Genomic DNA, 15,102 nt, shown 5'->3' with positions numbered 1-15,102 from the left:
TCCTCTAGCTATAATATTTGTAAAATAATTTTTCTGAGAACCCTTATTGGGCAGTTAGAAAGCCACATCAACAGAGATAAAAGTTGTGATGAAATATGACAACAGATAACTGACCTTGGAATTAGGCAGAGCCTACGATCTTTGGTGTTCCTGAGTGCCTCACCTTGTTAATTAGTTATGTGCTGAGTTTGTAGGTGCATCTTTGCCTTCTTGGTAACGGCCTTCTGTGTGGATCCCCTCACTCTCTAGTTCTTGTTACCTAAAAGATACCTGAATCCATTTCTACCTGATGCTAAACATTTTACATGAAATTAAAATTTCATGCTGCTTTGAGTTGTTTTTTCTTTGAGAGCAAGTAGGATTTGAAGCAAGACATTTATAGATTTATGATAGAGGCGCACTGTATTCATTTTACATGTGCTCAAACTTACAACTGTGAGATGAGAGTAGGACAAAACAGAACTTTGGGCATCTTATAACATGTGCAGCTGTTTAAGAGGTATAAAATTTGCAAGGATGCTTGCCAAGGGTGATTTACAGTGGGAATTTCCAGCTGCAAATATATGAAGAGATGCAGATGGGTTTGTCTCTTCAGTTCTCTAAATTAACCTTGAGTTAAAAAGTCCCCTTGGCATGGGCTTCCGTGGTGGCACAGTGGTTGAGAGTCCGCCTGCCGATGCAGGGGACACGGGTTCGTGCCCCGGTCCAGGAAGATCCCACATGCTGCGGAGCGGCTGGGCCCGTGAGCCATGGCCACTGAGCTCGCACGTCCAGAGCCTGTGCTCCGCAACGGGAGAGGCCACAACAGTGAGAGGCCTGCGTACCGCAAAAAAAAAAAAAGTCCCCTTGGCAGATATTATTAAGATATGTGTTGGTGAATATTTAATAAAAAGATAAATATAGATTTGTTTTAAGTTTTTAAAATAGCTTAGGAATCACTTTCAAATTTCCCCATTCTTTCTAGAAAATTATGTAGCAGTGCTCACGTGCTTATATTTACATTATTGCTATGTGAAAGTGGTAGTAACATCAAACCCATCTTGGCACTGTTTTTATTTAATAATAGTACAGAAGTAGGATAAAATGGCGAGAGTAAATGTGGTGATAAGTTTACCCTATTTTATTCCATCTTTAATGTCATATAATAAAGACTGCCCTGCTTCCCCTTCTTTTCTTTTCAGCTGATTTTGGAGACTATAATCAGTTTGACTCTCAGGATTTCCTCAGAGAATATGTGCTGTTTCCAATGGTAAGTGTAATTTCCTTTTTCTCAATTAATTTTCTACCTTCTATGGATATTTAATTCTTTCCTTTGAAAATCTCAGAGGAATTTACACACATATTCCCTAGGGAGAATGTCCCTGCATTTATAAAGTAGGAACAAGTTTTGTAAGACACTGAGAATGGTAAAGATGCCTCTTCTTACCTCCTCAAGACACTTCCCTGCCCCCGGCCCCATCACACCAGCCTCCACTACTATGTTCTATCTTCCTTTCTGAGCACACCCAGCTTGGTCCCATCCCAGAGCCTTTGTACTGTGCCTCCTCTGCCTGGAATGCTCGACCCCAGGTCTTCTTATGACTTGTCATTCAGATCTTGATTCAAATACCACCTCCTCAGGGAAGGCTTCCTTTTCCTTGACCATCTATATTATACACTCCAACCATCCAGCACTTCCTGCCCTTTTATGCGTGTACTTCAGAGCTCTTTCAGTATCTGAACGTGTTCATTCTTTCTTTCATTTTTATTGTCAGCTGGAATGTCAGCTCTGTGGTCCTTAAGCAGGGACTCTATCTCATCCACTGTTGTCTGGCACATAATTTGCGTGCATAAACGTCTGTTGAATGCGTCCATGAAGTAAAATGTTTATTCCTGGGTTAAATTAGGGATGAGGCTAGGTTTTTATCCCTGCAGTATTTTTGTTTGTTTTTTGGTAGCTTTGGAGTAATTGAGAAGAGCTTTCACGAGGAAAGTTAAAACATTTGAAAAACCATTTTAGGGAAAGGCTATACCCGCTCCAACATTCCGGCTCTGATTTTAGAAATCACGAGCATTTACCACTTTTTTTTTTCCCCTGAGGCATAAAGTTATATAAGAAACGGTGCTTGTTCTCAGGGCGACGACAAAGTGGCTGAGTCAATAGGAAGTTTGCAAAATCCTAATGCAAATCCAAGTGTAACAAAGTATGATAGGGATTCTATGTAGGGAGAGGTTACCTGTTTTTGGGAGGTGAGGGTAGGTCGAAAGGCTAATGGTGTGTGAGCTGCATCTTAAAGGATGAGCAACATTGCAGCAGGCAGAGAGGGAAGGAGCAAGGGATGCTCTAGACAGAGGCTGGAGGAGGAGAGGCGAGGCAGCCTGCGTAACTGGGTGGGAGTCAACTGGCCAGTCTGATGGCCGCTCGGGGGTGCGGAGGGGAGCGGTGGCAGAGAAGCCTGAAACATCTGAGGAGTTAGAACGCGTGGGCTCCGTCCAGGGGTTCCAGGCCCCACACTTTGAGGACCACTGGATTAGAGTAATGAGACCATTTGCAGAAGGACGTCAGATAAGAATCTGGTGTGTGGTGTTCTCGGCAAGACATAAGAATTAGGTGTTGGCAGTGAAGATAAAAACGAAAAAGCAATGCAAAAGATATTTTGGAAGTACAGTGGGCAGAGCTTGGCATCTAAACTAGTGTGGCATATGGGAGAAAGTAGAGGGGTCTGGCGACAAAGGTTTTAAGTGTTGAGAGAAGGGGTGAGTAAGGTTGCAGTTATTTCCTGTGTCAGTGATGAGATGAATCTAATTGGTCCAAAACTTAAAAAAAACTTTTTTAAAATTTTTATACAATTCTTAAAGGTTACTTTCCATTTACAGTTATTACAAAATGTTGGCTGTATTCCCCATATTGTACAATACATCCTTGAGCCTCCCTTATATCCAGTAATTTGTACCTCCCATTCCTTCCTCCGCTACTCGTAACCACTGGTTTGTTCTCTATATCTGTGAGTCTGCTTCTTTTTGCTATATTCACTAGTTTGTTGTAGGTTCTTAGATTCCACATATAAGCGAGATCACACAGTATCTGTCTTTCTCTGTCTGACTTATTTCACGTAGCATAACACCCTCCAAGTCCATCCATGTTGTTGCAGATGGCAACATTTCATTCTTTTTTTTATGGCAGGGTAGTATTCCATTGTGTGTGTATCCATACACACACACACACACACCCCGCATCTTCTTTAGCCATTCATCTGTTGATGGACACTTAAGTTGTTTCCATAGCTTTTCAGTTGTAAATATTGCTGCTATGAACATTGGGGTGCATGTATCTTTTAGAATTAGTGTTTTCTTTTTTTTTCAAGATACATACCCAGGAGTGGAATTGCTGAGTCATAGAGTAGTTCTATTTTTAGTTTTTGAGGAACCTCTCTATTGTTTTCCACAGTGGCTACACCAGTTTACATTCCCACCAACAGTGTACAAGGGTTACCTTTTCTCTAAAGTGGTCGAAAACTTAACCTTATTCTTCTAGGTTAGGGAAATACTGCAAAATCTCTAACTTTTTATGAATAGCTCTCTCCTTATTCTTCCCACCAAGATAATAGCAGTATTATCTTGGGCCTGCTGTTTTTTATGCCTTATTAATTCCACCGATTAAATCAACCTCCATTCAAAGAGATTAGCATATTACTTAGCAGAGAAGTTCTTCATAGGACTTGGTGTCAGTATCTGTAACAACTCAGCAGCTCACACAAAAGTCAGGATGTTTTCTGGTGTGCTCGGCGGAGCAAAGTGAAAGTGATACCTTAGAATTTTAGAGAACGTGTATGTTTGTGTCAAACGGAGACAATGAATTGGGTTGATAATTTTTCACAATTTTTTTTTTTTTTTTTTTTTTTTACCTTTCTCTCATTAAAGGTCTTTATCACATAACCTTTAGGCAGAGATCAGGAGAATTTTCAAGGGTGATTACGAGCATGAGATGTATGAGTTTGTAGGTGGTAAGATGCTTTGACAGGTTAAAGTGCTGTAAGGCAGCTAAGGAGTTATTTTGTGTATCATACCTTTTTCAGAATAAGACCATGTCTCCGCTGGGCTCTAAGCAAATCAGATATTAAAACAGCAGAGACCTCATTCAGTCTCACTGTGCCAGACAGATATTGATGTTGTTGTCCTTGGATCTAAAACTTCCCTCTTTGGTATAGTAGCTGCTAGTGACAGGTGGCTGTTTACATTCAAATTGAAATTAATTAGCATTAAATAAAATTAAAAATTTAGTTCCTCAGTGGCATTAAAAACGTGTTCAGTAGCCACGTGTGGCTCATGGCTACTGTACTGGAAAGCTTGGGTATAGAACATGTCCATCATTCCAGAAAGTCCTACTGGACGGCCCTCAGGATGATGTGGCAGAAGCTGATGTCAGCATGCATATCTGATTCGTGAACATTCCTAGGCTTCTGCCATCAGTCATGTATCCTCTCCTCCGCCCCACGACCCTGACCCCTGTTGTATCCTCGATACACTGTGGCCTGTGGTCAGGAGGTTTAGAGTATAGGGGTCAAGTGTTCTGTGCCCATATCCTGGCCGTGCCACTTACTGGCTGTACACACTTGGGCAAGTTATTTAACCAAAGCCTCCGTTTCCTCATCTAAAAATGAGGATAGCAAGCCTAATCTGACTGTGAGGATAAAAGGAGAGAATGCCTGTGAAGGACTTAATCGGGCACGTGGTGAATTCTCAGTAAGTGTCTATTTAGTTGTCATCATAATCACCGTTGTCCTCACATTATTATTATCAGCGGCATTATTTTTCTGTCTCTGTTAGGCAAGCACAGGCTGCTGAAGAGTGTGCTTTCCAGGCAACAATACTCTATGCACTTTGAAATGCACTTTGAGCAGACAGAGGACAAGCACAGTGCATAAATTATCATTCAGCCGCTTCGCGTAACTTGAACCCTACTCAATACCCTGTAATGGCCTATATGGGAAAAGAGTCTAAAAAAGAGTTGCTGCGTGTATATGTATAACTGATTCACTTTGCTGTCCAGTAGAAACTAACACAACATTGTAAATCAACTATACACCAATAAAAATTAAAACAAAACAGAAACAAAAAAACCCTCGCTTGACGGTATGACACTGACACGTTGCATATTGAGCTGAGCTCAGCTCAGCGCAGTCAATGTTTATTGATCGTCTACTGTATGTGGAGAGTTTATACGCTGGCATTGTTCAAAGCCCTGAGTTGGGCCCTGGAGGCAGTGTGGAGGCTCGCCGCTTGCTGACCTTAGGTGCCTGTCATCTAGCAGAGGGAGGGAGACAAGGATAAAGGGTAAGATGAGTATCCAGATAACTATGTAAGAAAGACAATAGGTAGACTATGGTAAGAACTCTAAGAGAGACACACAGGGCGGAAGAGGTAGGTCCAGAGAGGGAAAGGCTTCTGTCCCACGTGAGAGAATATGGAAGCCCTGTCCAGGGAGTGGTAGGTGTGTCAGGACCTGAAAGATGGGGTGAGACGTGAAAGCAGTTTGTGTTAGGAAGAGTCAGCCTGAGGCCTTGAACCCTTGAGAGAAGAGGTCTGAAGGGACGGCTGAGCCACACTGAAAAATGGTCTGAATGCCAGGCCCAGGTGTTGACCTAATTGAGTAGGCAGTGGGGAGCCATGGAAGGTTGCAAACTTTCTGCTTGGTTCCACTAGAGCTTTCAAAGGGAAGAATGCATTCCTTTGGTGGGGGAGGGAAGATGGGATGAATGGCTGTGTTTGATCTTATAAAGTAACCGAATTTGTCAAATGGCATTTCTGCAGCCGGTCAAAGAACAAAGTTAAGTACACAGGGCGCTCCCCAGGTGTGCAGCTGTGTGCAGGCTCGCTCTCTGCCATTTTTCATCCGCGCGCAGCCACTCTCGCCTGGCCCTGTGGTGGGACCACATACCTCAGGGAGGCCCCAGACACAGATGGAGGCGGTGGGGTTGAGTACAATAGCAGAGGGGTCCCTTTGGACTTTTTCTTCTTTCAAAGTAGGAGACAGCAGTTTATTGGAGCACTTTTTGATCTTCAGTGATCTTTATTTTATTCTATTGCCACATGCCTTTTATTAGCTTTTCAAAATTAATATTGAGTTATTCCTAATACTCGGTACCTGGATGCACAGACATAGCTGGATTCCTAAGCCATGTGGCATCTTTGTGATTCCACAGCATAAAACGGAAAACATCGAGCTTGTTTCCTATCGTGGACTTGAGTTGTTTCAGTGGATGGCTAAACAGAAAACAGCAAATTAATCAGTAACACATGAAAAATGAGAGCTGCCAGCAATTCCCTCCGTCTTCTCTAAGGTTTCTCAGGACCATCTGCAGAGCTATAGAATTTCCAATATATAGTTATGCTCGCATGTTCCAGCTTTAAGAAATATTGATTTTCTCCAGTTGCATCATTTGAGATGGGATGTTTCTTGCAGTTTTGAGGTGTACCTCTGGGGGGTAGTGTTTCATGAAAAGCTGTTAAATTGGATGTAATCTTTATAGAAATGATATTTTAGAACCAAGGGAATGAGGCGTTTTGGATGTTTTCTGTGAAAACATCAGTCCCCCCCCCTCAAGTGTCTTTGATGAACCTTGGAAGGCTCACCGGGACACACAGCTCGGAGCCCCTTCTAACGCCCCCTCTGGAGCTCAGAGGAAGACGGAGCACATCTGTGCCCTCCTTGGTGCTCACCAGCCTGGGGGGCGTGGAAGTCGCACCTGGGAAGGGCAGAGGCGTCTGGGCTGGAGCCACCGAAAGGGATGGGATGAGCTATAGAATCTCCATGCCCGTCAGTGTCTCAGGAACTGATTGGTCTCCCATCTTGGATGTATTCCTCCGGACTCCATCTCACTTTCCTGCTAAATGTTTAACAAGCCCTTTAAACATTCCCGCCGTCATTGAAGGGGAGTTGGGAAGCGATGTGTCCAGTTGACTCTAATCCCATGGGAGCCAGCACAGCACTGGTCCAGGGGCCTGGGATTCAGTTGGTCGAGACACCAGCTGGTCAGCTCCCCACCTGTTACCTTCTGGAGCTCTGCTGTGCCGGTTGAGCTGTCGTGGCCTCTTTTGTTCCCAAGGCCCCATCAACTAGTCTCTGAATGAGCCAGCTCTGACTTCAGGTGGCTCTGAATTAGTTTGCTGGGATTGTGCTGGTGGATAAAAAGGCCAGGCACAGTCCCTTCTTGGGCTCAGCTTTGGAAGGCATGATGACCTGGAAACTCATTTGCCTGTATATCCTCACTATTAAAAACGTGTAAGCACTTACAGAGGATTTTTTTAAACTTTTAATTTTATATTGGAGTATAGTCGATTACCAGTGTTGTGTTAGTTTCAGGTGTACCACACAGTGATTCAATACATGTACATGTATTTATTCTTTTTCAAGTTCTTTTCCCATTTAGGCTGTTACATAATATTGACCAGTTTCCCTGTGCTATACAGTAGGTCCTTGTTGGTTATCCATTTTAAATATAGCAGTGTGTACACGTCAATCTCAAACTCCCTAACTATCCCTTCCCCCCCACACCCTACCCGCTGGTAACCATAAGTTGGTTCTCTAAGTCTGTGAGTCTGTTTCTGTTTCTTAAAAAGCATTTTTAATGAAAGTCCAAGAGGCAGGCAGATAGGGAAGAAGAAGGTAAATGAAAAAAGAGCTATTCCCAGATGCCCCAGAATGTAGATGGCAACCCCAAATATGCCTTGAAATAGCCTGTTACAGTGGAGAGCCCTGTTACAAAAGTAAACATGAACCTCTGTCCTAAAAATGACAACCTTTAATTCAAAGGAGTAGGGGCTTCCCTGGTGGCGCAGTGGTTGGGAGTCCGCCTGCCGATGCAGGGGACGCAGGTTCGTGCCCGGTCCGGGAGGATCCCACATGCCGCGGAGCGGCTGGGCCCGTGAGCCGTGGCCGCTGAGCCTGCACGTCCGGAGCCTGTGCACCGCAACGGGAGAGGCCACAACAGTGAGAGGCCCGCGTACCGCAAAAACAAACAAACAAACACACAAAGGAGTAAAGGGAGACTGAGGAAGTGAAGCTAATCAGGAACAAATTCTAGAAAAAAGAGAGCTTTTAAGGTTTGCAAGCAAAATAGCAAGTGACCTTAACTGCTTTCCATTTTGATAGGATTTGGCCCTGGAAGAAGCTGTTCTGGAGGAGCTGACACAGAAGGTGGCCCAAGAACACAAAGCCCACAGGTAAGGCGGGGGCTGCCAGGCCCAGCACGTGGCCACCGTCCTGTCCGGGGCAGGAGACATTCGGCCCCTTCACGCAAGCCCCGGCTTGAGTCAACACAGTTCTGTTTCTTGTAGCAAGTGATTCAGCTCTGTTCTGAGAGTGCATGTAGGTTTGAAAACAGTGCTACCACTCGCCTTTCTTTTTTTCTCTCTCTCCCTTTCTTTTTTTTTTTCCTTTTTCCTTTTTTTCTTTAACACCAATTGGCCCACATGTTGGCCAGAGGAATTCCTCTCTGTGACCTTCCTAAAACTGTTGCCAGACCTGGGAAGCCTGGGACTGACCCACTTTACAAAAGATGGAGTTTTATCAGAAACCTAAAGCAACTGGCACATCTCGGCAATTTGGGAGATGCCTGCAATTTCAGCATAAACATTTCGCTCCAGGCTGAGTGCAGACCTCAAGAGCTGCTTTGGGTGGGAAAGTCAAGGTCAGGAGGGGAAAGAGTGAGATCTAAGGCATCCCTGAGAGCTTGATCAGGGCTACGTGGAGCTCTTTGGGACATGTGCAGTGGTCCTAGACTCTTATCTTGGTTACTTGACTCCCAAAATGTCATCCTCAGAAACTTTTGCCTTTCTTCCTTCTTTCTTTTTTAACAGTGGAGATTTTTTTCCCAGGTGGGAGAAAAATACATTTTTTTTTTTTTTAAAGCAGGCAGCATTATTCACCAGGATGTCTGGAATAATTATTTAGTGTTTATAGGGCTGTAGCTCTTAATTAAATATTTTACCTTCCTCTTATTATTCCCTGTTGAGTAAAAGGCTACTGAGGAATACGTTAATGCATTACTTAGTAATGTACCATGCCTGCACAGTTGGTTGGGTGACAATGGCTTTTCCCAGAACTAAAACCACAGTTCTGGAATTTGCCACCAGGAGGGTAGGATCTTCCACTGACTTTATGGCTCTTAACCATTTCCTCCTTTGATGCTCTTTTGATTTTAGTGGAATCCTGCCAGCAGAAGCTGAGCTTATGTACATCAATGAGGTGGAACGTTTGGATGGCTTTGGACAGGAAATCTTCCCTGTGAAGGTAGCATACCCTCTCCTTGCTTCAGCCGTCTCAGAACAGCACAGGCATTTGGAAAACCAGTGTTGATTGAGAGCAGAGAGCCAGAAGGCTTGGCTTCCTTACCGCTACGTGGCATTAGCTGGCAAGTCCAATTTACTTTAGGTAAAGCAAACCCTTTTTCGTAACGGAGAGAGTTTGAAGCTTTCCATGGTCTTCAGCAGAATATCTCGTCTGTAAGACAACCTTCTGAGTGAGTACCAAACACCAGCCCATTTGCTGCCAAGAATTTATCGAGGCCACATCCAGCCTTCCAGTGGGACAAGGAGCAAACATCGTGCGTGCCTTAATACAGACCCTCCCCAGCAGTTTTCTAGCATGAGCTTCTTTTCTCTTCTCTTCTTTGGGCTGATGCAGTGATCATTGTTGGTGAGGAAGAATAACATTTCCTGTATGCAATCATACTTTATTTCTCCAGCTCTACAGAGCCTCTGTTGTGGGTTCCCAGCCCCTTTGGTGTTGTCTGGAAACTATGCCTAGGAAACGGTTACAGCACATCCCATCCTTTGTAACAGAGCCACCTCCTGAAGTGGGTGTGGTTTGGGGGTTCATGGTGCAAGGTCATTTACAGAGCTGAGCCCATCATCCAAACTCATTTTCCTCTCTCTGCTGACCCACTTTACAAAAGATGGAGTTTTATCAGAAACCTAAAGCAACTGGCACATCTCGGCAATTTGGGAGATGCGTGCAATTTCAGCATAAACATTTCACTCCAGACTGGCTCCGCTGGCTGTTGTATAAGTGTTCTGTTCCCCCTCTGTTGCACGCTTGCAATTTGCCTTAATGAGAACTGCCCATGTGTATCAAGTAGAAGCGAGCAGGGTGTCCGCAGCTTGCAAAAAAGGCTAAATGGCTCTTTTTTAGATTTGTTTAATTTTCTTTTGCTTCTCTAATGGTTGCCCTTCATAGGGTTGTAATCCATTTTCCTTGCAATAATACCTTATGAAGCCATCTGCATCCCACTTCCATTTCACCAGCCCATATATAGTCATGACATTTTGGAAAACCAGACTAAACTTTCCTCCACTTCTAGAAAACTGACTTCTCAGGCCCTGGAAGTTGGAGGTTTTGTCATGGTGGTCATTTGCTTGTGTTGTCTTTAGTGATTCTGAACTGTGGGAAATAGAGGCAGTGGAGACAGTGTTGAAATCCACCGTGCTTGGTTCTGATGTGTTTTCTAGTCTGTCCTTTAGTGGGAAAAGTACAAGGGAGATACCAGAGCTTAGTCCGAGTGGGCAGATAGGCACGGCTGACTCACTGCCAGTGGGTGTAACTCAGCTGGGCTGCTGCTTTTTTTCTTCCTCCACCACATATCTGTTCATGACTCAGGTGACCACCTACAGACCACATGATTCCTGGAGACCCAAGGATGATGGGTGGGGCAGCAGTAGCCGTGTGCGCAGTGATGGGGTCAGCTCTAAGTGAAAAAGCCACCAGGAAAGTATGCAGGGGAAGCCTGCACATGGCGATGGGGTCCCTTTGGGTTAGTACAGGTCCTTCTTGACCAGGTAAGGTTTAAAAAGTGTGTTATGGATGTGTCCCAGGGAAGAACCTTCATGTGTAGTGTAGGTTTTTCCATGAGTGGTTTCTCAAAACTTTTCAAGGTTCAGGGCGGGGGTCCGTCCCTTCCATTTCCTGACAGGTCTGCCCCTCCCCCTCCACAAACATGGGGCTGGCCGCGGCCTCCACCCTCCTGTATTGTCAGAGCACGTGGGCATGGAGGGACGGAGCTTCTGGAATGGGTCATACAGAGTCTGGAGCCTCAATCCTTGACTAAGTTGTTCTGACGGGTATCCGTTCTGTGTTTTTTCCATTGTCCCACCCTGGTGGCCTGCTCCTCCCATGTCCCCATCCCCTCCCACCAGACGTCTGCACCCACCTACTGGCAACGTGCCCAGAAAAGTCTTTCTGCAGAATTTTCCTTTTTCTTCCTGTCTCTACTTCACCTATCTTCTTTTCCCTCACAGATTTTTCTGTAATACAGCTTACCTTTGAACTTCTCATAATTACCGAGGCCCTCTTTTTAAATTATTTATTTATTTATTTTGCAGTGTTGGGTCCTCGTTGCTATGCGTGGGCTTTTCTGTAGTTGCGACGAGCGGGGGCTTCTCTTGTTGCAGAGCACGGGCTCTAGTCGCACAGGATTCAGTAGTTGTGGCTCACGGGTTCTAGAGCACAGGCTCATGTAGTTGTGGCTCGCGGGCTCTAGAGCGCAGGCTCAGTAGTTGTGGCGCACGGGCTTAGTTGCTCCGCGGCATGTGGGATCTTCCCAGACCAGGGCTCGAACCCATGTCCGCTGCATTGGCAGGTGGATTCTTAACCACTGCACCATCAGGGAAGTCCCCGAGGCCCTTGTTTCCTCCCCAGTTCTTTCTGTCTTGGCTTCTGCCATCAGCAGTTGTCTTTCCCTTTCTCTGTCTCTGTTAGAAGACGCCTGCTTGAATGGAAGCTTTGGGAGGGGCGTTGAGAAGAGGTCCCTGAGAAGGGACACTGTCATCTTTGTGTCTTAAGTGGGATCAAGTGTTCTGAGGGAGGTAGGGGTTTATCTTTTCCATCTTAGGCCTAGTTGGTCACGGCCCTCCACTTACTCCACAAAGAGGATGTCCCCCGAGTGAAAGCAGGAGGCTGGGTGACAGTTTACTCCCTGGATGCTGAACCTTGCTCCCACTCTGCTCTCAAGAACACTGGAAGCCGGGTTATACTCTTCCAGGCGGGAGGCTGGAGGCACCTGACTGGACCAAGACACCAGACCGAAGACCTCTGGGTTCCCCTAGACAGGGCCCAGCAGGTTGCCCAACAGTGAAGCCTATCATGCACGTGCCCTTCCTGTGCTCACAAAGGTCCCAACCAGCATTTAGCATCCCACCCTGGAACGTGAATAGACAGCCGAGCATCCTCCACCCCCATGATGCCCTAATAGGAACAATAGACGTCAACCCAATGAGAATGAAGCAGCGTGAAAGAGGCAGAGAGTCTGCAGGGTGAAGGGCCCCCTGCCCAAAATACCATCCTATGAGTCTCAAGGATAAAAAATTAAAATATATTACCTTCTTGAAGGAATAGAGTGCTTTTAAAAGGGAACATTCGGCAACTAAAAAAGAACTCTCAGAAATTTAAAATATGATATCAGAAATGGAAAACTTAATAGATAGGTTAGAAGATTAAATTAAGAGAAATCTCACCCCCCCAAAAAACCCAAAGTGATGGAATGTGGAAGGCAGGAGATAAAATTGGAGGGCCAGCCCAGATGTCCAACATCTGAACAGTGGGAGTTCTAAAAGGAGTGAAAAGGGGAAACAGAAGGTAGCAGTTTGAGAAAATATCCCAGAACTGAGGAACATGAGGTTCTAAATTGGAAGGCCAAGCATGGTGGATGCAAATAGACACACTCTAGGGTTTTAAGCGGTGGAAGTGGATGCCTTTAAGGGAGAGGAAATGGTGGGTCCAAGGCTGCTTTTAAATAAGATCTAAAGACGATTCAGTTCTTCAAACTGTGTGTGTAAATAATTGCACATATGCAGCATGCAGATAAAATCAAACTATGTGTGTGTATAATTCTGATTTAAAAAACCAAAAACTAGGGTTAGAAAAGATATTAATAGATATTCATGAAAGAGAAAATCTTAACTGCCTACAAATCTGAGAAAATCCTAAAATTCTTTCTCAAACAGGAAATGCATTGTGACAAACTGAGATAAAAGAAAGAAAGGTATCTATGTAGTCTATTAGGATGTGCAGTGGGATGCCTCCCTTCGGACCTAGTGGCTTTTCTGCCCCCATTCCGTTCTATGATTCATTGCACGTATGGGCGAGAAACGGGGTGTGGTCCCCATGGGTAGGCTGCCAGACCGCTGGGGATCTGTTTCATCACAACGATCTTTTGTTGATCTTATGCAGGACAATCATGGAAACAGTGTGCACCTGGGCATTTTCTTTATGGGGATTTTCGTGAGAAACAGAATTGGAAGACAAGCAGTAATATACAGGTAGTCTGATTTGTCTTTCTCCTTTTTCCCCTCGAGGTGCTCTAGCAAACCCCATGGAGTATGAAAGTTATACAGATGAGTTAAGAGGCAGACCTTGGATCAGAGTTGAGCTTTTCTCAACTCTGATAAGATCCGCCCCCTCTGCAGGATTTCAGGGGTTATGGAGAAATTCATCTCACTTTCCCTGGGGGTTTGGGGATGGGGGATGTTCTTTCTTTCCACCTGACCCCAAGAAATGCATAGTTGAACCTCCACTGAGCCAAAGAGTGGAACAAAACTCTGTGAGTCTGGTTGGAGATGGGCTCTTCCATGAGTCAGGTCCCCATGGGATTACCTTTGCCTCGATTACCCATGACCAGTCACTAAATCCACACTGGCTTCTTCCCATTGCCCTGAACCCTCTACCTAACCACACGTGCTAGAAAAGTGCAAACTAATTTTTCTGTTAACGAAAGAGGTCTGTTTGTGAAAGTGTGTTTTGAAAAAGCAGTCAATTTGTTATCATAACTGAAAGGACTTGGGTACTTTTTATTATTTTGACCCTTCAACCTTCTTTTCCATTTAACATGAGTAGAAGCAGCATAGGGAAGTGGCAGGGTGTCCCCTGCATTACATGTCAGTGAGCTTGCTTTGTATAGGTGCCCACAGATCCCATCCTAGTATCAACAATCCGAAAAACTGCATGCCTGCTTTCATTTACGAGGGCAGTGTGGCCTATTATTTACCAGAAAGACAGCTTTCCAGTGTGTGCATCTGATAGGCAGAGCTGCACGTGCAGGGCAGATGATCAAAGACAGATCTTAGAGGCAAAGCACAGTCCACTTTCTGGAAGTGAGTTCTTGGCCAGCCGTGTATTTTCTGGATCAGCAGTTACTGCAGGTCATTTTGAGAAAGTTTTCCCACTAAAAGCTTCCTAATGGGCTTTTCTTTTCCTAGGTCCCCACCCTGCCATTATTTTCGTCCATTTATTTTCTCTTGCTCTTTGAATAGAGACATTATTGAAACAGGAGTGGGGAGAGAGCTCTTTGGAGCTACAGAATAAGCTTTTAGACTATTGGACATATTCAGTCAACTCATATACCTACAACAAATTAAATAAAATATATGAATATGTGCAGAGTTGTAACTCTACACTTTTATGCCCATGTAAAGCCATCCAGGCATTTTGTCCCCCACAGTTCTTTGTAGCTAAATCAGTGCTTGAGTCTGGAGAAGAGAAGCAGACACATCTTGGATTCTGGCTATCTAGATTAAGTAGAAAATAGCAATTTGAAAGTTTGCTGATCATAAGCGCCTCACAGTTTTTGTTCAGTTTCCTTAGGAACTGCTTCTAGACTGCTTCCTTTAGCGCTTGCCTTGAAACCCTTACAAGATGGGAACTGACTTCTACTACAGTGTCATGTTAATTGTGCCACTAAGGTGAAGTCATATGGTGGAGTGCGGAGTGGACCCAGAATTTTGGCAGTTGATTTGAGGGAATGGAGCTAGAGGAGACCACATCTCTCTTATCTCTTGAGACCTTCACTAAGGAGCACGTAGCTGTGAGTCCACATGGATGTGATCTAATGGAATTGTAAGTCAGCAGACAGCTGTGCAGAACACCTGTAGATGTACATAAAAACAGGTGGTACTGGTGTAACGGAAAGCTGATCGGAGGAAAACCTGGAAGGTATAGAACTCATCGGTCCCTGATGAGCAGAGTGAGTGAGGCTAAGTCATCCCCTTTGGCCTGAATTGCCTCATCTCCAGAGTGGAACGTAAATAGCCGCCTTGCCTACCTAAGAGAGTTGATAAAAGAACTGTACTCTA

At 44.7% G+C, this 15,102-nt stretch overlaps 1 protein-coding gene across 2 annotated transcripts in view; it reads left to right on the top strand.

Moving 5' to 3' along the window:
- PTPN14 (protein tyrosine phosphatase non-receptor type 14) overlaps window positions 1–15,102 on the top strand; it is a 167,911-nt gene that overhangs the window by 117,038 nt on the left and 35,771 nt on the right. For both annotated transcript variants that reach the window (XM_004275244.3, XM_033438014.2), the window contains 4 exons: window positions 1,182–1,249; window positions 8,132–8,202; window positions 9,184–9,271; window positions 13,205–13,293. In XM_004275244.3, the coding sequence (XP_004275292.1) occupies window positions 1,182–1,249; window positions 8,132–8,202; window positions 9,184–9,271; window positions 13,205–13,293 (316 nt within the window). The remainder of the gene's footprint in view (window positions 1–1,181; window positions 1,250–8,131; window positions 8,203–9,183; window positions 9,272–13,204; window positions 13,294–15,102) is intronic.

Source organism: Orcinus orca, chromosome 1 (assembly GCF_937001465.1).
Source record: "Orcinus orca chromosome 1, mOrcOrc1.1, whole genome shotgun sequence".
Taxonomy (NCBI): Eukaryota; Metazoa; Chordata; class Mammalia; order Artiodactyla; family Delphinidae; genus Orcinus; species Orcinus orca.
Note: the sequence above shows the minus strand (reverse complement) of the source record. Positions and strands in the feature narration are given on the sequence as shown.